This window comes from Schistocerca cancellata, chromosome 1 (genome assembly GCF_023864275.1).
Source record: "Schistocerca cancellata isolate TAMUIC-IGC-003103 chromosome 1, iqSchCanc2.1, whole genome shotgun sequence".
NCBI lineage: Eukaryota > Metazoa > Arthropoda > Insecta > Orthoptera > Acrididae > Schistocerca > Schistocerca cancellata.
Window position 1 is genome coordinate 343,369,624 of NC_064626.1, and position 23,294 is coordinate 343,392,917.

General features: G+C 42.0%; 1 protein-coding gene across 1 annotated transcript; it reads right to left on the reverse strand.

Annotated features, from left to right (window-relative positions):
* Positions 1 to 1,042: 1,042 nt before the first annotated feature.
* On the reverse strand, positions 1,043 to 23,092 carry LOC126173459 (apolipoprotein D-like). Its single transcript, XM_049920957.1, has 6 exons — positions 23,034 to 23,092; positions 14,740 to 14,868; positions 14,452 to 14,582; positions 9,662 to 9,750; positions 2,986 to 3,081; positions 1,043 to 1,376 (listed from the first exon to the last, which is right to left on the reverse strand). The coding sequence occupies exons 2-6, from the start codon at positions 14,860 to 14,862 to the stop codon at positions 1,246 to 1,248; spliced, it is 570 nt and encodes a 189-aa protein (XP_049776914.1). The 5' UTR covers positions 14,863 to 14,868; positions 23,034 to 23,092; the 3' UTR covers positions 1,043 to 1,245.
* Positions 23,093 to 23,294: the final 202 nt, after the last annotated feature.

Below are 23,294 nucleotides of genomic sequence, written 5' to 3' on the forward strand. Positions count from 1 at the left end.
AGTTCTCCGAATACTCCTACGATGTGGTTAAATTCTAACCTAACAGTAGAAAATGTCAGCTAATTTTACTTACGAACTATAGAAAATTATCAACGAACATTCTGAATCGCTACCGACAGATAAAACACGGTTCGTGATGTTTATTTCCAATCTTTCGTCGCGCCAACGGTTGCTAAAAGCCGCACGCAGTGTAGCAGCCCCGGTGCACATATTTTTTAATTTGTATATAAGTGTTCTATGATTTTTCTGTTGACACCTTCCACATCATAGCTTTTATAGTGTATGTGATCTCTGGACCAAGGAACTAATAATGGTGGAGAAAAGGCGTTATTGCTTTAATTTACTGTTGTGATTTGGTGAACATACTGTTCCACATCTGCTGGTAGCATTTATGACTGGGTGTTCTGAAGGTACAAAACAGTGACTTTATTACTCCTGTGAGTTCTTTAAGTTTACGTTACCTAGCAGCACTTAGGTAGCATGTCGGATTGCTGGTCAAACGTTTCCGGGGAAGGTTTTACGCTTCACCTTTTCATCATCTCAAAGTACTATTGGTCTAGAGCTCACGTTACAAGAACTGCGAACGAAAAAGCGTCAGTATAGCAAATGTCGTTCTATGCGTGAGTGTAAATGAAACATAATGGAAGAACATCAAAGGCTCTAGTGACACAGCACACTGTCCTGACACTAATTTTGCAGCAGAGCATGACAAATTTCACGTTATTTTTCAGTTAGTTTAGAATCATTTAATTAGCCTGAGTAACGTAGTTTGCTATCAGGTTGGAGTTACTCTGTCGAGGAAAACGGAAGTCCGATAATGAATATAGTAACTCAATATACGGAACAGTGTTTTTAATGGTGTGTGATGTACTTGTCAGTCATGATCGTCTGTATGAATTAGCTATTTGATGTAGTACAGCAACGCTGTCAGAACCTTGAAGAAGTTTTCGAATACTTCACATTATTCTATTTTCCTACTAATTTTTCTCTCAGATGTTTTGTAATTACAGTACTACTCTCCACCGTAGTAAAAAGAACAATACTCATTATAAGTGATTTAATTAATGTCACATACAAAAACTTTCACATTCTGTTCATCAAATGTCGTTTAATTAATGTCACATACAACTTTCACATTCTGTGATAGTCTCATTACATTTATCTGGCGTTACAAAGCATTAGATATAATGATTATAACACTAATTAAATGTACTCCATCATCCTAGGAACCTTCATCACCAATAATCAATTTTCACAGGTTTGGTTTGTTTTTCTCAGTCTCTCAGTGTCCAGACCATTCGTTGTCATAACAGAGAACATATTTTGGATGAGTTCGTCGGTGGGGTATTTTTCTCTTGTGAGCAGCCACGAGAACTCTGAAACAAGAATTAGTTTCATTGAACAAGTGATTTTGAAATTTTACGCTGCAGCTGAAGATCTCCACACAAGCTAAAAGGAAATAAATGATGTTTCCACATTCCTCATATTAGATCAATAGCAGTACAAAATTTGGATAAACCAAAAAGATATCAATACTAACATACGATATTCTTATTCAATATCTCGATAAGAGCAATTGATTTCCTTCAACTATACTACTTCTGTCCATCTTTCATACGCAGCATGAAATTACATGCCTAAAATGTATTCTGACAATTTCAATACAAACCCCAAAACATCACTGCTTTAAATTCCTCTCTGACTGACATTCCACAATCCTGTCAAATCTACGAAGTTAATCATTCACACTGCTCACTGGAATGAAAGTAACCAAACACCTGCTTTGCTTCGCAAGAAATAACCCAACTTGTTAGCGTCCGATGAGCGAAATGACCACTGAACACTGTTTCTATTTCTTCCAGATATTCACTACACTGCTGTCGTTGACAGCAGCCAGTATTTACTAGTCTTCAGCCGTATGCGTTAGTGGCAGTTTGACCGGGCATGAAAATGTTGTCTATGTTAATTGTGTAGTATTGACGGAATGAATCATAGGAAATGTGCGGCTGTGGTCACAACTCTGCTGATGTGCACAGATACTAAAAACATTAGTCTAGAATACGTGGTGGTCTTGCTCTAGATGTGTGTTCCTACAAACAAGCCTGCAGACTTTTTTTTTGCAGAATGGGTGTATTTGTTACCTGAAGAAGCTCTGAATACTGGCGTGTGGGTGGCTGGTTTGAACAAAAAAAAAGTACTCTAGCGCTGGTAATATCTGGTGCTTTAGCATGAAAGTGTCCTTAGTCATTGCTTCCACTACTAGGCTGATACAGGGAGTGGAGGAGGAAACCTACACCATCACAACGAGGTTTAGCAGAGGGAACACAGTAAGATCCAGCTCCTACATACTGTGTCTTCAGTTAGGAAAATTCAGCATGCTTTTGTATAGAGGACCTACTTGCTACATGTAAGAACAAAGAACATTTAAATGTTACAGATAATCTTAAGTGAGACTGCTTCTCTACGCAGGAGACTATGACACACAGGTGATGATAATACTGAATTCGTTACTCCGTATCATATTTGAAATGTAGCACACTATGGAAGCACAACGATCGATAATAGTGCTGTGTTTATTTTGTCACTCTAGTAGTATTCATCGCATATGTTGCCGAAAAAAGTAATTTCCCGAAAATCTTTCGGTTCTGCTGATTCAGGACTAGGTATCTGAGAAATTAAGTGCGAGCGTATGTTTCTCGTTGGTCTCGATCAGAGAGCGTAGTCTGCAATAAAAAAATAAAAAAATAAAAGAAAAAAAAAGAAAAAACCACAAACAGTATTTCCCAATTGACCAGTAGCTTGTTACAGCAGTATGACGCCAACAACAGAATTCAGCATTGCCACGTGATTGTCTGGTTTGCGCCGATATCTGTTTGTTCTACAGGTCTCACTTCACCTGCATCTTGCGTAACAATCAAAGCTTATTACGACCACTTACGTAAAAACTGATCAAAAAGCTGCCGAACAGCTAGCAGCGATACTTACGCATGTTAGCCGCCCCTCCAATATCGACACACGACCAGACCACGGAGTAGTTCCCGTAGTCCGTGTCGAGAATCCAGTATGGCGCCTCAAATGAACCTGGAGAGGAAAATTTGCAATCGGATTTGATATTCAAGCTTCTAACTGTAATCGTTGTATATCTTTTTGGGGATATATTGCAAAAAAGGTTGTGGAACAACAAGAATTCATACACTAGAAGCTTCGAACGTACTCAGTCTACGTCACTAACGGATATTTTCATGATGGAAAATGAGGTATCCGTATCTTACATAATTACTACGATACCTACCTACTAAGTTTGTAGCGTTATTGACAGCACATTTCTCACTAAAATGCTCTTTTACTGTGAATTTTCCATTATTAATGTAGCACTAAAATACATCTCGTTCTCTGCTTAATTATCGTACAGCGATAACAATTACATAGAAAATAATGGATGTAAATCATTAACAAATAATATCTATGAATAATTAATATAATTGATACTACTAATACTCTACTTCTTGCACAGACAATTAGTACAAAAGTAGAAAATACGACGTATACATGGGTCAAGGGAAGATACTGTCGAAGGAATGGCGGCAATGACGTCGAAGAGTTTCCTACGTTAGTTTCTCTGTAGTTCGACGGTGACTCCTGCAGTTCCTAACTTCAGCATGAGAACATTACTTTACGACACCTATGATGCTCGTCTCCACATCAAATTAAATTATGATTATATTTTGATCTGGTGTACCTCGGTACCATATGGAAATATCGTGTAAAATTTACACCGTTTTTCTTTGGTTTCGAAGCTATAGTTCCTTACAGTATTACACACGGTGCAATCTGAGACGAATCAAATCAAGTCCACCATCGACAAAAGTATGTTTATTGAAAGACATTCATTCTACATGGATCTGTCAAAATAATATTACCCGTTTTGTATAGTTGGTTTCATACTGATCCGTTTGACTGATAACTCGAGCACGTATCGTTTTCACACTGTGTATTCACAGTTTCTTCTTTGGTCTTTGCGGTAAGAATACTATAATATGAAATTTTCTATAGAATTCTTTCATAGCTTGTATCGTACAGAAGATGAGAGGTGTTGTTGAGATAATCAAATGGGCTAACTAGATACGTTGAAACCAATACAGAGCTTTTTAATCTGTCAGGGTCTTCTCTACTATTGAGAACGCGACATTCGAGTGTCAGCTGCAATGTTTTTCACAATTCAACCTTCACCGGAAAGCTCTAGATATCATCTTCGAGAGACAAACAATACTACATGTTCTGCTGAATAACAAAGTATCGTCATACACATCTGTACTAACATCCGTGAATGGGTGGATGTAGTTGGTTTAAATGCCGGTGGAGGAAGGAAATTCGATCACTAGAATTTGTCCTCCAATAAGACAAGCCTTGTGGTATGTACTACCTTGGGGCTCGAGGCCGTGACAGACACCTCTTGCACGATGCGAGACCTTGTGACATGTCTAGTACTAACTAGTCTGTCACTCGGATAGCGACACTAAATCCGGTAGCCCCACTGACGTTAGTCAGCCAGTCAGTCAGGCAGCAGTAGCCGGCAGAGACACAAGCAGCAACAGGGAAGTAACCGATTTTGTGACTTTAACGAGTTCCTAACAAGGAGCCAATTTTATAATATCATCTTTGTGCTTTAATAGTTTAGTTTTTGAGTTTCTGCGCGTTTATTTAACATCTAATAGCCACAGTTCTCGTGTTTTAATTTGCGTCGAAAAGTAAACCGATTTTGTGACATATTACAAGTTCCTAACCAGGGGCGAATTATTTAGTTTCACCTGAGTGCTTCGCTAGTTAGGTTTTTGAATCTCTGCGTATTAATCTACTCTACTAGACACAGTTTCTGCGTTTTCGACAGAGTCTACAGTAGAGTTGCGCAGCACGTGCCGATTATCCGTTTATCTGCATAGTTTAGTTTTCCACGTTCTTTAGTACGGACATGGACTGCAATTGTTGCGTGTGGATGCGAGCCGAGTTGGTGACACTTCGCTCTCAGCTTCAAGCTGTGATGTCTTCGGTTACTGCGATTGTTGTGTGTGGATGCGAGCCAAGTTGCTGACACTTCGCTCTCAGCTTCAGACTGTGGTGGCTTCGGTTACACAGCCTGAGGTTGCAGTGGATGGGCACCACCGTTGTAGGCCGCGAGTGGGGATCCAGCGGACGTCCAGCGCGTCATAGTCCTCCGATCGGTCCTCACCGGTGGCCAGTTATTGCTCGCACTGAGGTTGACCCCTTCCCTGTGGTCGAGTCGGAGGTCGCCCCGGGGCGTAGCATGCGGCGAAAGACTTCCCAAGCGGCCGTACGTAGGGCCTCCCCGATTTGTCTGACAAACCGGTTGCAAGTGCTGTCTGTGGCTGACACTGTCATTGAGCCAGATGCTGTCGCCTGTCCTGTTTCAGAGGAAACCTCTCAGCCTGCAAGATCCGGACAATTACAGAGAGTGCGATTAACGATAGTTAGGAGCTCCAACGTTAGGAGCGTTATGGGGCCCCTTAGGGACGTGGCTGCCAAGAAGGGAAAGAGAACTAGTGTACACTCCGTGTGCATACCGAGTTGAGTCATTCCAGATGTGGAACGGGTCTTCCCAGATGCCATGAAGAGCACAGGGTGCAGCCAACTGCAGGTGGTGGCTCACGTCTGTACCAATGATGTGTGTCGCTTTGGATCAGAAGAGATTCTTGTTGGTTTCAAGCGACAAACAGAAGTGCTAAACGCTGCCAGTCTTGCTTGTAAGATGGAAGCAGAGCTGACCATTTCCAGCATATTCGACAGGACCGACTGTGAACCTCTGGTACAGAGCCAAGATGAGGGTTTGAATCAGAGACTCAGACGGCTCTGCGACCCTGTAAGCTGCAGATTCCTCGACTTGACCCAAAGGGTGGTTGGGTTTCGGGTTCCACTGAATAGGTCAGGAGGCGGCTATACGGGTAGCAGGGGTTGTGTGGCGTGGACTGGGCGGCTTCTTAGGTTAGAGGGTCTATGGAAAATACAATATGGGCTTCAGCCACAAAGGGTGCAGGCCGAACAGTGGATTGACGTAGATACAGGAAACATCGGTATAACAATCGTGATTGTCGTAGCTGTGCTGGGAAAGTACCAGAGCTGCAAGCGCTAATAGAAAGCACTGATGCTCAAAATGTTATAGGCACTGAAAGCTGGCTAAAGCCGGAAATGAGCTCAGCCGAAATTTTTGCGAAAAACGGTGTTCCTAAAGGATAGGCTAAACGCGGTTTTCGGTGACGTGTTTGTTGCTCTTAGAAGTAGCTTACCATGTTGCGAAATTGAAGTAGATTGTTCCTGTGAGTTATCATGGGCAGAGGGCATTGTTGGCAACCGGAATAAGATAATAATTGGATCCTTTTACTGACCTCTCAATTCAGATGATACAGTTGCTGAAAGGTTCAAAGAAAACTTGAGTTTGATTTCAAGCACGTACCCGACTCATACGATTATAGTTGGTGGTGACTTTAATTTACCCTCGATATGTTGGCGAAAATACATGTTTAATTCTGCAGATACGCATAGAACATCATCCGAAACTGTGCTAAACGCATTCTCTGAAAATTATTTCGAGCAGTTAGTTCATGAGCCTACGCGAATTGTAAACGGTTGTTAAAACACACGTGACCTCTTAGCAACAAATAATCCTCAGTTAATAACGAGCATCAAAATGGATTTAGAGATTAGTGAACACAGGGTTGTCGTAGCGAGATTGAGTATTGTACCCCCCAAATTCACCAAAAATAACCGAACAATATAACTGTTCAAGAAAGCAGATAATAATTCAGTTGACACCTTGCTCAGAGAGAATCTCCACTCCTTCCACATTAATTATGTAAGTGTAGACCAGATGTGGTTTGAATTCAAAGAAATAGTATCAGCAGCAGTTGAGAGATTTATACCAAATAAATTAACAAACGACGGAGCTAATACTCCTTGGAACACAAAACGGGTCAGGACACTGTTGCAGAAACAACTAAACAAACATGCCAAATGTAAACAGACGCCATAGCGAAAAGCATTTGGCTGTCTTATGTATTTAGCTGTTGGTACAAGGCCCGGTATAGCATTTGCAGTGAGCTATGTGTCAAAATTTTTAGAGAATCCTCGTGAAAATCATTTGTCTGTGGTAAAAAGAATCCTAAAGTATATAAAAGGTCCAGTTTCATTGGGTATAAAATATGATGCTAGCCATGAAAACAGGAGCATTAGTTGGTTTACCACTGGTTAACTCATTTGGCTGCAGATATTGTTCAGTTGGAGTTGACACAGGATTTGCCTCTGTCATGTGAAGAATATCTTTAGCATAACTGTCTTTATTAATCTCTATTGATCCATTATCATGACGTACATTATTAATATTTAAGAAATATCCTACTGGCTCAACAGCAATTTTTAACTCATCTTGAATTTCCTTTAGGAAAACTTCAATATCCTTCTTCTTACCTGCAGATATTAATCCATCATCAACATACAGAACTACTATCAACTTGTCATTGCAGTTTTCTCGATAGAACAAACACGGATCTGCCTTACTTTCCACAAGCCCAAGATTTGTTAGGAAGTCCTTGAATCGTTGGTTCCGGCACCTTGGAGATTGTTTTAGTCCATATAAACTTTTATGAAGTCTGCATACCCAATCACTTCCATCACTAAATCCCTCAGGCTGCTCCATATATATCTCTTCTTTTAAGAAGCCAGAGCTCAGGGTCTACAAAATTAATAGTCTTTGTATCATTCTTTGGCTCAATTATTTCAGACAGCATAATTTCAATAAGGCGCTCTGGTTTCTTCAGTTGTTGTTTCTTACTGGGTCGACCTAGTTTCAATAACATCTAGGATAACTGAGTCATTTTATCCTGTACCTTTCATTCAAAATGTTCCGAGACTGATTCTTTTCCTGGCGTATAAGCGATGTCAGTGCAGTAACTAAAGTAGCATCTGGAACTACCAACCCTAAACAACAGCTGTGCATTCGACCAATCAGTTGTGAGCAGGCAGTGTAAGCAGAGGACGTGCGGCAGCGTAGTTATGACATAAATCGCAATGGAACAACGAACAGAACATCTCCAAATCAAGTGTTAAAGACATCTTCCAGAATATTTTGAAGAAGAGAAAACCGCGACATGATTGAAAATTAAAAAGTGGACAGTTCTCAGCTGGGATAAGTCCCCACGGGTGACTAGATTTGGTGTTATCAATGCGGAGCTATCACAAAAAGAAAATGTGTGCAGAGGGTCTGTGAGGCGAGAATGTGAAGCACGAGTTTAACAACATCCTGAAAAAGGACTTTTCTGACACTTTCATATGGATCTATGAACGTTCTGTGCGTTGTAGTTTCGTGGGAGGAGACTTTCGAGAACACGGAAAGCATTAAAACCACCTTTTTAACATTTATCTGTTTTCTTATTATTCCATTCTCGAATTTTTTTGACTAACTGGGTATGTTCCGACATTCGCATGCAATTCCTAATCAACGCAAGACATTGCTATTCAAAGTTAGGTTATAACTATCAGCAACAGAGAAACTCCAGTTCCAATAAACCAAAATATGCAAGTAAAATAGTATTTTTTGCATTAATATATTAAAAATTCATGTTAGGAGAAATATGAAATCAGCGTAAGACAGAAATTGACATAGAATTAATGAAGGACTTCCTACAAATGTTCATTTTGAGCATAGTTTTAGCGAGAAGAGAAACGTAAATCGTGGAAGAAACAGTTAAAAATTGAGTGATAGCACTTGAAATGTGGTGCCACAAAACAAAGTTTAGAATTAAATGAATGTATACCGACAAAATAAACAAGTACTAGGTACGTATATAGGAGAGGAGAGGAATCTACACAATAGGCTTTCCACAAACAGGAACATACCAGTAGCCATTCGCTCCTGATTCTTTAAAGAATCGAACTTCCTTGTACAAAACAGCTTCAAACGTCTGTTTACAGACGAGTTAATGACTGTATTAAATATTTGACATGAAGCATGTTAAACCTTTATGGTTGAAGGGCAAAACTTTAATTAATTTGGTTTTATTAGCCCCGAATTATTTACCCACAGACTAATGAAAAAGTCAAAACCAAAAGAGAGTAGCCGTTAGATTTGGGGGTAAATAAATAATACATTACATCGAAACGTCATGTTTGCTGTTTATGTTTTATAGCAAGAAAAATGAATTATCTTTAAAGTTCGTCGCCAGTCACTTAGTGCTCTCATTATAAAATACGGAATGAGCGTAGTCTACGCTGTCATTTAGTACTACCTCCAGCTAGTCCACTAGCATCGCGTACGCAGCGTTTGCGGTGACAGCTTCTGCCAAGAGAGGGCACTAGTAGTACAGGGGAGCAGAGTGTGCGATAGTGAAAGAACATTATAATGCAAAACTTGCTTAAAACGTTAAAACTGTGTAACTGATTAGTGCAGACGAAGTATAATGTTATAGAGAATTTTGTGATAAGTAGGGATTCAAAGATGGAAAGATTAGTAGAAGAGAGACAGAGACAGAAACGGTACTAATGCATGCACAAGACTGATGACTTTTAAAAGAAATAGATTGTGGAACAAGAGTCAATGCCTGATAGCATTGACACATATTAAAGTTTCTGAGGCGATTTGCTCGTAAACACTCACCGGTCTGTGGGAAGATAACGACCAGGCGACCTTCCGTTGTGTTCCCATCCACACTGGCTTGTCCATTGATGATTTCTGGATCGCCCGTTCTGAAAGACAACGTATCAAGTCATTAATGACCTGAAGAAATCACTGACTAGTGACATTAAATACAGTCACGGAAATAAGTATTCATACAGTAGGTGGTGACAAACTACGATGGTGTGTTGGGATAGTTAATCACCCACAGCGCCGATACGAATAAGTACGATGATGTAGCGTCTGTTAACCATGTCCTTGGTAATGAAGCTTCCCGTATGCCATGAATCTGTTCTGGGAAAATAAAATATGTTACACTCCGCACGGTCTACGACAGGCAAAATGTATTCATACAGCGGACTAATTTTAATCAAACAAACGGCTGACGCAGCCCCGGAGTGCATGCTACACTTGTGTAGTCGTGTGGCGGCCGTGAAGCAACAGCATGTCGGACGTGGGTACCGTGCGACAGCAGAATGGGCCGCCGCAAGGGGAAGGAAACGACCACTGAGGAACTTAACATCGTTGTCGCCCTATACCTTCAACACAAGTCGTATGCCGAAATTGCGAACATCGTAGGACGAAGCCGAGCGACTGTGCAATATATCATTAAGCGATATAAGGATAGACATGTAGTAATAGACAATGAACAACACGGTCGTCCACAGACGCTTACAACAAGAGAGACCAGAGTGCTACTAAGAATCATTAAGAAAAACCCGAAAACGACAGTGTCGGCACTATCCGCGTATGTACATGACCAAAAAAATGTCTCCGAGCACTATGCGACTTAACATCTGAGGTCATCAGTCCCCAAGAACTTAGAACTACTTAAGCCTAACCAACCTAAGGACATCACACACATCCATGCCCGAGGCAGGATTCGAACCTGCGACAGTAGCGGTCGCGCGGTTCCAGACTAAAGCGCCTAGAACCGCTTGGCATGACCACTTCCGAAAGGACATCACTCCGAGGGCAGTTCGTACCATTCTCAATCGTTCGGGCTACAGAGCCAGGGTCCCGAGACGAAAGCAAAAGCAAAAGGAACAGGAAGTGGCGGATGGAATTCGTGAAACAGCATGTATCCAAGACAGCAGACTTCTGGGATAGTGTATTGTTTAGTGGTGAAAGCAAATTTAATATCGTGCGCAATGATGGTAGGATCTTGGTCTGGAGAAGACCGAATACAGACCTCGACCGAAACAACATTCAACCCATGGTGAAGCATGGGCGTGGTGTAGTGATGGTATGGGGCTGTATGTCAGCCTCCAGTGTCGGAAAATTTGTGTTTGTGGAAGGTACCATGGACAGATTTGTGTATATGAACATTCTCAAACAGAACTTACAACAGAGTGTTGATGGTGGCTTGGCTCTTCCTAGAAATTATTACTTCCAACAGGACAATGACCTCAAACATACAGGGCAAATTGTCCGGCTATGGTTGCTCTATTCCAGCTCAGAGTCCGGACCTGAATCCCATCGAACACTTGTGGAGTTAGCTGGAAACACGAGTGGCAAAACACGACATCCGTAGTAAGGCCTCTTTGAAAGAGGCTCTCCTTCGAGAATGGGAAGGTATCACGTCGGAAACTACAAGAAAATTGGTCCATTCCATGCCATGGTGGTTGCCAGAAGTAATAAATCGGAAGGGTATGCATACAAAGTATTAAACATGTTCTTGCATTGTTAGAAGTGTCATTTTCTGTTGGTGTATGAATACTTAATTCCCAGCGCAGTAGAGAACTTGGCAGACGTTTTTGTATTTTGTTTTGTAAAGGCTTGTTCATTCTCGTTCTATATACCAGCATAGCTGCATTGGCGACTGGCCAATGTGTATAGTGCATATACAATTAGTGTTTTTGGTTTCGTATTGTCAATAAAGGCAGTTTACTTTTCCTCGCTCTTGTGTATGAATACTTATTTCCATTACTGTACGTATATTCTAACCGGTTTGACGCACAAGGAAATATGTTTATTGTTATTAAACTTATGGGCGCCACAACTCCAAAACTTTAATAAAACCATGAATAAATTTGATGTAACTTTGGATGAGCACATGAGCTAAGCAGAACGTACTTGCACCACACACAGCAAGATTGCTGCTCGCCTGTATACTCTATTTACGTGTGGTAGCGTATTTCCACAGGATGTGAAAAGATAGCTTGTGCAAATACTTTTTCTGTCAACCCTTCACGATTGCCATATAGTCCAACACGGCACGAGAAGTAACAACACTAAAAATTTGGAAATAACCATGGGTGTTTATGTGTGTTAAATCTGCAACATCCATCTAGGCTTCATGTCAGCCCCTCACATGCCCAGTTAGCTTGGTTGCGGCCATACAAGCTACTTGACTACCATAAGCTGTGTTTTCTTCATCGGCTTCTCAGTGCACATGCAACCTTATACCTTGCAGATTTGCGTCAGAGATTAAGTCTCACTTATCGAGTATCGCAGGTGAACATATCCATAAAACAAAAAACATATGCAAACTCCTCTGTCGCTGCCGTAACTAATATTCATTTCACAGTAAGTGGCGAAATAATTCTCAGACTTCTTAGTACACCTACTACAATATTCATTATACGTTCCGTATTTTGTCAAACTCATACTGAAATGATATACAGAAGGTGTGACTTGGTCAAGTAAGAGGTATGTGCCCATTTTATTTTACGCGTTTAGATTACAATCATAATCAGAAAATCTCAAAACGGTACAAAAAAACACAAGAGTAGCACAGTGAGCATGGCTGAGACATAAAGAAGTAAATATATTAGCAAAGGCATTGCACAGCATCAAAAATAACGAAATGGTCAACAAGTGGCACTAGTGGTAACACGTCGTTGTGTTAAACGCAAGGAAGAAAACAATAATTAAAATACAAGGAAATCATAAAATGGTCTACGAATGAAGCACCACAGCTATACAGGGTGTTACAAAAAGGTACGGCCAAACTTTCCTCGGAAACATTCCTCACACACAAAGAAAGAAAATATGTTATGCGGACATCCGAAACGCTTACTTTCCATGTTAGAGCACATTTTATTACTTCTCTTCAAATCACATTAATCATGGAATGGAAACATACAGCAACAGAACGTACCAGCGTGACTTCAAACACTTTGATACAGGAAATGTTCAAAATGTCCTCCGTTAGCGAGGATACATGCATCCACCCCCCGTCGCATGGAATTCCTGATGCGCTGATGCAGCCCTGGAGAATAGCATATTGTATCACAGCCGTCCACAATACGAGCACGAAGAGTCTCTACTTTGGTACCGAGGTTGCGTAGACAAGAGCTTTCAAATGCCCCCATAATTGAAAGTCAAGAGGGTTGAGGTCAGGAGAGCGTGGAGGCCATGGAATTGGTCCGCCTCTACCAATCCATCGGTCACCGAATCTGTTGTTGAGAAGCGTACGAACACTTCGACTGAAATGTGCAGGAGCTCCATCGTGCATGAACCACATGTTGTATCGTACTTGTAAAGGCACTTGTTCTAGCAGCACAGGTAGAGTATACCGTATGAAATCATGATAACGTGCTCCATTGAGCGTAGGTGGAAGAACATGGGGCCCAATCAAGACATCACCAACAATGCCAGCCCAAACGTTCACATAAAATCTGTGTTGATGACGTGATTGCACAATTGCGTGCGGATTCTCGTCAGCCCACACATGTTGATTGTTAAAATTTACAGTTTGATCAGGTTGGAATGAAGCCTCATCCGTAAAGAGAAAAAGAGGATTGACACATTGTTGAATGAACCATTCGCAGAAGTGTACCCGTGGAGGCCAATCAGCTGCTGATAGTGGCTGCACACGCTGTACGTGGTACGGAAACACCTGTTTCTCCCGTAGCACTCTCCATACTGTGACGTGGTCAACGTTACCCTGTACAGCAGCAACTTCTCTCACGCTGACATTAGGGTTATCGTCAACTGTACGAAGAATTGCCTCGTCCATTGCACGTGTCCTCGTCGTTCTAGGTCTTCCCCAGTCGCGAGTCATAGGCTGGAATGTTCCGTGCTCCCTAAGACGCCGATCAATTGCTTCGAACGTCTTCCTGTCGGGACACCTTCGTTCTGGAAATCTGTCTCGATACAAATGTGCCGCGCCACGGCTATTGCCCCGCGCTGATCCATACATCAAATGGGCATCTGCCAACTCCGCATTTGTAAACATTGCACTGAATGCAAAACCACGTTCGTGATGAACACTAACCTGTTGAAGCTACGTACTCATGTGCTTGCACCGAAGTCAACATTACCTTCCTTCAATTGGGCCAACTGGCGGTGAATCGAGGAAGTACAGTACATACTGACGAAACTAAAATGAGCTCTAACATGGAAATTAAGCGTTTCCGGACACATGTACACATAACATCTTTTCTTTATTTGTGTGTGAGTAATGTTTCCTGAAAGTTTGGCCGTAGCTTTTTGTAACACCCTGTATAAATAAAATGTGAAAGTAATGTATCCCAGACAAGGTTCATGTAGCCTTTTCCTTCGTGCTGAGCATCTAAAAAGGAAGCGATGGTACACGAACTAACAAACTCTAGTGCCAACCCTGGTTGAGTAGGTGGATCTCCTTACAAGTTCACCAGTCCCCTCCTCACAAAAGTCTGTGTACCAGGCACTGCCTGCGCCTACGTTCTCCGCTCCCCCTTCGGTCAACGATCAGGAAAAGTCCATCAAATGTATTTGTCGGGCACAAGGATGTGAATTGGTTGGCTTGACTTGCTGCGCGTGTTAGTGTGAAGATATCGACTCACTCTGGGTCAATCATGGCGTTTTCGACTCCAACGGTGCCGTCCCCATTGTCAGTGTATGTGGCGGTCACACACTCGCCGTCCCCCTCGAAGATGGCGAAGTAGCGGTACTGCTCATACCATTTCCCCAGGTACTGCGGGAGAGAGTAAGAGCTCGTTATTTTAGGCAGCGAATAAAGTTTTATCCGCCAGAATTCCAGCATACACTAAGAATTTATGACTGGCATCATTACAATCTCAGTACAGCCCTTTATGACGAAAATAACTTAATAACAAAGCTGCAGTACTCACAGCAGCTGCGTCGAAGTTTGAGACGAGTGTGACGTTGGGACAGGGTCCGGTGCTGCCGACCTGGGCCAGCGACGGTGTCGCTATCAGGGCCAGAACGGTTACGAAAGAAGCTGTTGAAGCCATTGGTTCCTGTAAGAAACAACGTTATATTCTGTCTGGTTACCAAGACAATGTAACTTCATTTATCTGTTGTTTCGGTGGATGCCTACATGACAACTAAGAAACAACGTTATATTCTGTCTGGTTACCAAGACAATGTAACTTCATTTATCTGTTGTTTCGGTGGATGCCTGCATGACAACTACACGGTCATAAAAAAAGTTGTAGCGTATGTCGAAAGTTGTAAAAGAAGAATCTACGAAACACTAAATAAAACACAATAATTAACGTAATAACGATAACAACAATGAGAATGTATAACTTTTGAAAAAAAAACGGAGTATCTAACAGATACGAGGGAGGTGCCGAAATAAATGGAAAATGTTTATCGAGGAATAAAATAGGATAGCAAATTTAAATATCTAGGAGAAATAATGTAATCAAAAGCTTTAGATAAAGGGGACAAGGAAAATGGAGGTAGTATTCCGATTAATGGCACTACAGTTAACAAAAAATCCTTTATAATATCTGTTTCCATAAATGCAAGACTCTGGCACTACTACACTGTCATCAGACAAAAATGCCTTTATGCATCAGAAAGCTTGCGTTGAATACAGCCAAATAATCAGGTTAAATAGGAAAGACGAACGGGAAAACAATCAGGAAAATCTTGCGAGCAAAATATGCCAATGGGATATGGAAATTCAGAAGCAATAAAAAGTTTATGAGTAAATATAACGAATGTTTGACACATCGAGGAAGAGAAAAAAGACGAGATGAAAAAGAATTTTTAAATTTTTTGACAGAAACCCGAAAATATCAATGATGTGGGCCAAAGAAGTTAAGGCAGATCTGGAAAGAACGGAGGAAGAAATAGGAGAAAGAGAAAAGTTCGAGTGAAAGTAAATGTTTCAAAGACTTCCAAGAGAAAACAAAAAAAAAAGACATGTATTATAGACTTGAAAAGGAAGAGAAAAACGCAGGTAGGGAATGAAAAACTGCTGGGAGGAAAGAAAAGAGAAAAGAAACAAGACGGAAGTTATTTTATGTGGTCTTTAGTAGGCCAAAACAATAAAGAAACATATAATATGAGAACGTACTTCATTTTACATAGTCTTTTAATGATCTGTTGTAAATTCAGCCAGGACGTATCCAGGAAACTATCGCAGTATTGGCCTCAAATGGTTTGGAAGAGCCATATGAAACTTAAATTATGCTGACTGGGTAAGTAAAATGTTTAACTCCTCTTTATGCCAAGACGAATATATGTTTTTACTAACTCACCCACTTTAGTGAATTATACCCCTATAAACCAATTAAGTGGACCTACTGCACTGTAGCAAGGAATGGAACGCTATCCTCGGGGTAAAAACGTCAGCTTAAGTTTCAAAACCTCCAGTTTATCACTAGCAACCTCTTCTTGCAGGCGACTGAAAAAGGGAAGTGGCGCATGGTGTCACACAGTCTGGAGAGGACATGCTCGTTCTTCCGTCTTACGCTTTATTTTTGAACGCAGCTGTCACTTTTAAACTAGTCATTGTCGAATCTGACAAGCAAGTGTAGCGACCTATAAACGAAGAGGTGAAGGAGCACAATATCGGATAGGGGAAGAATGGACCGCAGATTTGGCAGAGTCCTTTTCAAAACACAATCCTGCCATTTCCGTTAACCGTTCTAGGAAAACACAGAAAAACTAAATCTAAATGGCTGTATGGTGATTTCAACTGCCGTCGTCCCGAATGCGAGAACCTACCATCTCACCATAGGGCCAACACAAGGTCTAATTTATTTATACTGGTTGCTCCTACCCGTAAAGAGAAAGCTTTCGCAAATTCCAATGTTGCTACTATCAACTCTGCTCGCAATTCAGTCCTCTGTTGCCTTAAAAAAATAAAGTCATGCGCTTACTTTTGTCAACCTCATAACTGTTTTCTACAAAATAGAGGTATGTGACCAGTTTCTACACGGTAAACAGCAAAGCAAATGCTTCATCTTCTAACAGTACTACTTCTTCCTCTTTCAGTTTCTCAGTCAATCATGCAGCTTTCTTTTCCCTATGTCTTCATCATTTAATTCCTATCACATTCCTCTTTCTCTCCGTCTCTCATCCCCGTCTCTCACGTCCATTGTTCCCGAGCTTTCAGTTTAAAACTATCTGACTGTAACCATTGTTGCTCTCCTTTTAGTGAACAGACATCGACTCAGGGCCAGTTTAAAGCACAGGCGACACAAATGGCAGCTTGACCCACCGTTCAAGTCCTTCCACCAGACAAATTTCTCTGACAGCACCACGAATGTACTCAAAACTCTCGTTTTCCAATGAAACACGCAGACGGTCCATGCACAGAGACAGTTACAAGTCATGTACATTTTACGAAGAAATGACCATACTGATGAAAACACTAAAAGACCAAAAACCGCAGCTACCAGCTACTTCCATAAAAAAGATAGCGATGAAAACAATTATCAGAGATGTTAAATATCTAAGGGTGTGCGGAGCAATTTAAAGAGGGACGACAATGTAAAATTTGTTACAAGAGGAGCAGATGGTAGACTGATAACTGGGCTGCTCCTAAGGAAATGTAATCCACTAATGAATAGGGCAGTTGGCAAACTCACCTTCGACCGGTTGTTGGGTATTGCACGCCAGTCTGCGATCATCACGATTGAGAATAAATTAACGGGATGAAAAAACCTCGATATTGAGAGGAGGGAGGTGGCAATGGTACACGAGGTGCGTAAAGTGGTATGCGCAGTACGTGTTTAGACTTGAATACGGATGTAGGTGTGGAAGGTCGAATCTGGAGCAGCCCTACGTTGACGACTTTGCAGCTTTCGCGGATGGTTTTGCAATATTTACTGAGAAGTCAAATTCAATTTACGTCAAATTCAATGCCATCTACATAAACTGGAAAACGTGTCTTTCATGTAGAAATATGAAAGATATCTTAGTATTAAAACTACCTAAATAAGACTTCGAATTGCCAAAACGACTAGCTAACTCTTCTGTAAAATAGTGACTTCCGTATGGCTGTCCTCCCGTCGGAGGTTCGAGTCCTCCCTCGGGCGTGGGTGTGGGTGTCGTCCTTAGCGTAAGTTAGTTTACGTTAGACTGAGTAGATTAAGTAGTTAGATTAAGTAGTAGCTTAGGGACCGTTGACCTCAGCAGTTTGGTCCCATAAGACCTTACCACAAATTTCCAAATTTCAAATCAAAAAATGTTTCAAATGGCTCTGAGCACTATGGGACTTAACTTCTGAGGTCATCAGTCCCCTAGAACTTAGAACTACTTAACCTAACTAACCTAAGAACATCACATACATCCATGCCCGAGGCAGGTTTCGAACCTGCGACCGTAGCGGTCGCGCGGTTCCCGGCAGTAGCGCCTAGAACCGCTCGGCCACACCGGCAGGCTTCCAAATTTCCACATAGATTGTTTCTGCTTGTAATGTCTGGCTGATGAAATTGAAATCTTATATCTTTCGATCGAAGGAGTCATACTTGGACGCGAACTTCCATAAACCCTTCCAGTGGTACGTAGAAACATAGGACATCCCAAATACTTCCAGGGCTATTAAATTCGTCGAGATGCGTTTTCCACTAACTTATAGCAGAGAGTGTGACGAGTGTTTTGTGTTCTGACGTAAGCAAGTAAATATAATGTATATACCTTCCGAACTATGAATCCGACGTCTTCTTAATTTTTTTATGAAAGTATATTCTTTTCTGCAGAATCAGAGAGAACCTTCGAAGAGGATTCAAAAGGCTTATCATGTACGGAGCGTGATCACGTAATAATAAGATAAGAGAATCGAAAACAACTGTCTAGCTGTAAGGAGAAGAGGTCCCTCAAACACCTGCCCAGCTGTACCAAATGTAAACAAACACGTAACCAGGGTACGGTTCGAGTGTTTACCAATGCGTTTGAAATCAATCAGCTTGTGCCCTGCTGTTGTGGCTATCAGTGAAATAGTAGCTCTTCAAGCTGTTCTGACTTCCACAGTGTATACAATTGTCAAAACAGTGCATGTGGTTTTCGTTTGTGGCGAATGTCATCATATCTTTAAAGTAGCGCTGTGGTTGTGTCCCGAAATATCTATTGAACATGCCATGTCGTAACGACTTGTCTTCGCAAAGATTGTAATACAGTTTCAACAAACTGGAACTTTGAAGAATAAAATAAGCCAACGAAAAACAAAAAACAAAGAAAAAAACAAAAAAAGGGAAGCAGTAAGTGATGAGAGAAATCCAACTAGCACTTTATCAAACTTAACATACAACCCACCTGTCAGTGCGAGGCAGCTTGAAAGTGCGAGTCGGATCAGCACAATGAATAGTCTACGAATGCTACATTGCTCTGCATACCTTTAAGACGAGCTAGATAAAGTAACATGACATATTAACTACTCGGTGGCAATGAATGAAAGCGCGGGAGCATTTTGCCAGAGGTCTCGCCGACGTGCTCAGGAAGTGAGACGTCACGGTTCAGAGTGACTAAAGCGCCAAATCGGGCTGGCCCCGAAACACAAGGAAATTGAAGGAACTGGAAAGACGTTGCGTGTCAATCAACGAGCAGTTACGGTGCACTGTGATAGTGTTCTTGGTTACAACAGTGCTCGGAGACAAAATTCGTATGACTTCACACGGGGAAGAATCGTAGGGAAACTGGAAGAAGTTTGAAGTGTGACGAGTGTAGCCAAGTGTTTGATATCGCTCAGAGCATTGTTTCACGTGCACTGGGAGCGTTCCGAACCTCGGGCACTGCTGCTCGAAGGACAGGGGGTGGTTGACCACGGTTAGTTGCAGCACCAGATGACAGCTACATTGTGCAACAAGCGAAAAAGGACGTACGTCAAAAAACACCGAGTACAACTGCACCACATTTACCAGGACTGTAAGTCACGCAATATCACGCTCCACAGTGGCGAGGCAGCTGCAGGTGTGTGGTCTCTTTGCCCAACGACCTGTAGATTGTGTACCGTTACCACCCGCACATCGGCGCCACTTTAGCAATGCTACCACGAGCTTAGGGACTGGACCACAGAGGAGTGGGATCCCGCGCTCTTCTCGGCTTCAGTCTGGGTAGTGATACTGGACGTGTCGTCACATGACAAAAGGTGAGAACACCTAATGAATCCAGGAACACAGTCGAACATCATCGTTTTGGTAGTCCTGGTATTATGGTGTGGGAAGACATAATTGCGTGGGCATGCTGGGATCCAAATCTTCGAAAGCGGGTCACACACCAGTCGACGTTATTGTGACACTATACTCCTTTCCCATGGGGACTTCATTTTTACGGATGACTTTGAGTGACCGCACCAAAAAGCGCACATGCAAGAGCCCCTAGGACAAGACGAAATTCGGCGGACTGGCTTGCTCATTTCCCGACTTAAACCTCATCGAGAATGTGTAGGATGCTTTGGGGGGACGTACTGCAACATGTCCAAATGCACCAGCGACTATCCAGTCGCGCTGGTGGAGGAATGAAACGCCATAACACAAGAACTCCCTACCACCGTTGTGGCCGGCGTGGGATCACGTAGTACAGTAAGCTCTGTTGCGCGTGGTTATGTCACACCTAATTGAGAACCACAACCTGCCTTGTATAGAAGTGTCTTTTCTGTTCGTCTCGCTGCGTATTTCTTTCACTTACCTTCCGTACAGTACTGTAGGAGTTCTTTATGTGTCTGGTTCAAGTATCATCGAGCTGTGTTACTTGGCAGTGATACAAGACGCGGAAGCTACTTTCGTCATTAAGTCTTGCACACCAGTGTGCGTTCAAATGCTTTTGACCACTTCCCCATTTCGCTTCATTTACAACATCGCTACACTAACGCTCAAAATTGATTATAGTTCTCCGAACGATGTCTACGAAAACTGAAAAATGATGCGGCTTTAATGATGCAAGATTTACTTTATGAATTAATCTTGCGCTAATCAATCTTCGTAGTATGCACTACTTCTCAGTTGAAAATCCACGCTGTCTGACAGATGTGAAGGAACACCGACCTTGGTCTCCCACGTGTAGCCCGGGCTTTTCAAGATTCGGATCACTGGTCCCATTTTTATTCATGGGAATCTAAATATATACGAGAATCTACCGTTCCTAACAGATATACTGCAACCGTTATTTAGAAGCATCCCACTGAACATAAAGCTAGCCATTTGTTACCAACGCGACGGATGCCACTCCCATTAGGCACAGATATATTTGTTCTTTTTGGTTGCTGTGTTTTAGCTGCCTTATCTGATAAGTAGGAGAATTCAGAGCTTCACTCTGTGTGAGCTTAGGTTGGAGAAAGTGGACAGGATTTCCCGAGAAATCTCATCACTGTGAGGCTGTCTGCTCTAAAAGCTGCTCACTCGATAGAGACACAAATCTTGTGAGTGACAATTAATGACGTACAGTTTCAACAATCACATTTCTACGTAAAGTTCTTAATACTGCCTTGTCTACATATATACAATGAGAGCATGGACCGTAAGCGTTGAATGACTTTGAAAGTAAAATTTTGGCGACCAATCTGCCTAAAAACTGTAAGGGGCGTTGGACTTCGTAAAGTCAATGAACGCTTCGAAATCATCTGTTCAGTCACTCAGTCACCACACAGTGACCGGAACGTAATGTAGCAGACAGAAGCCCGAAATACTGAATTCGGTCATCCGAAACTGTTTCACCGCGCAAGATTGTAACAGAGTCCCTCCTTGCAATCATCATACGAACTTCGAAATGGCAGATACTGAGATAGCCGATGGCGGAATAGTAAAGCAACTACAGTCACTTAGTAGTGGGAAGCCATCACGGCCATAAGAGATAGTTAAAAAAATTAAGCTGAATAACTTGCTCCTTTTTAGCAGCAATTTATCGTAGGCCGCTGGAGCAACCAAGGACACCTAGCGAATGGAAAAAATGCAGGTCCTTCCCGGTTTCAGGGAGGTTCTTAGGACAGATGCACATAATTATAGGCCTATATCGTTGGCATATATATGTTGTAGAGTTATGGAACATGCTTTATGCTCAAGAATTACGACATTTTTGGAGGACGAATATCTCCTCCATAAAAATCAGCATGGATACCGAAAATAGCAATCTTACGAAAGTCAGCTCGCCCTGTCCTTTCACGAAGGCATTTGACACGAGCTTACCAAATATCGGACGCTACTTGCGATTGGATTCAAGGCTGTCTTGCAAATAGAATTCATTACGACTCTCTTAACAGAACAGAATCGACAGGCGTGAACGTAATTTCTAGAGTACCACAAGGAAGTGTGATACAATCATTACTGTTTACGATGTAATAAATTATCTAGTGGAAAGCCTTGGAAGCTCTTTAAGACTGTTCGCAGATGCTGCAGATGGCGTGTGTACAAGAAAGTAGCAACGCCAGAAGACAGTATCGATTTGCAGAATGGCCTCAGAGGACTGATGAATGGAAGTCCACTACTACACAGCTATGAAAAAATGCTGGGAGCAGTATCTATCGTAAAATGACTAGGATTAACTAGCCAGAGAGACATTAAGTGGAACGACACGTAAAACAAATAGTAGTAAAAGCAGATGCCAGACTGGGATTCAAAGGTAGAATCTTAAGGAAGCGTGTCTCATCCACGAAATAACTGGCTTACCAAACGCTTCTTCGACCAATTCTTGAGTATTGTTCATTAATCTGAGATCCTGAACAGGTAGGACTGCTGGAAGAGATAGAGAAGACACAAGGAAGCGGTGAATTTCGTCAGGGGATTGTATTGTCGACGCGAGAGAGCTACAGAGATGCTCGACAAACTCCAATGGCAGACGCAACAAGAGAGGCGTTGTACATGACGGAGAGGTTTACAGTTAAAATTTCGAGAGTCTATCACTTCCTCCCACAAACATATCGCAAAATGACCATGATGAGAAAATTCGATAAATAAAACCTAACACAGAGGCTCACCGACAATCATTCATCCCACAAGCCATTCGTGAGTGGAACAGGGAAGGAAGTACCTTCCGCCACACACCGCCAGGTAGATTACTGAATATTGATGTGGATACAGAGACTTGCAGAACAGTATTTTTTGCGACGAATTTCTCTACTATTAGCTACCTTCGGGCAAAAGTCTATACTCCTCCGTTCTAAAATCAGAGTTATTTATAAGCTCAGTTAATTACTCAAGTAGATTGCTGAGTGGATATCGGCCTGTCAACTCACCTGTGAAACAGATCAGCGGATAACCGATGCCACTGAAAATCTGCCAGTGAGTCGCGGGGGCGCCCTTTTATATGATAAGACATGGAGTTGATATGACGCACACGGCTCAGCTTCGCCTCCAATGGCAACGGCCTGGAGGGAGATCACTTACACCTGGCGATAAAGAAAGCAAAGCATCGCGTGCGAACCATGCCAAAACATGTTTGGCTCCGTACGTAACTCAACTTCTGTCGAGGTCGGTTACCTTCACAGTCAGGGCGG

Excerpts from the sequence above, each read along its gene's own strand:
- LOC126173459 (XM_049920957.1), bottom strand. The coding sequence starts at position 14,862 with ATGGCTTCAACAGCTTCTTTCGTAACCGTTCTGGCCCTGATAGCGACA. Across the intron at positions 14,583-14,739 it reads CAAACTTCGACGCAGCTGCT|TACCTGGGGAAATGGTATGA; the intron begins GTGAGTACTGCA and ends TCTCTCCCGCAG. Across the intron at positions 9,751-14,451 it reads AACGCCATGATTGACCCAGA|AACGGGCGATCCAGAAATCA; the intron begins GTGAGTCGATAT and ends GTTGTCTTTCAG.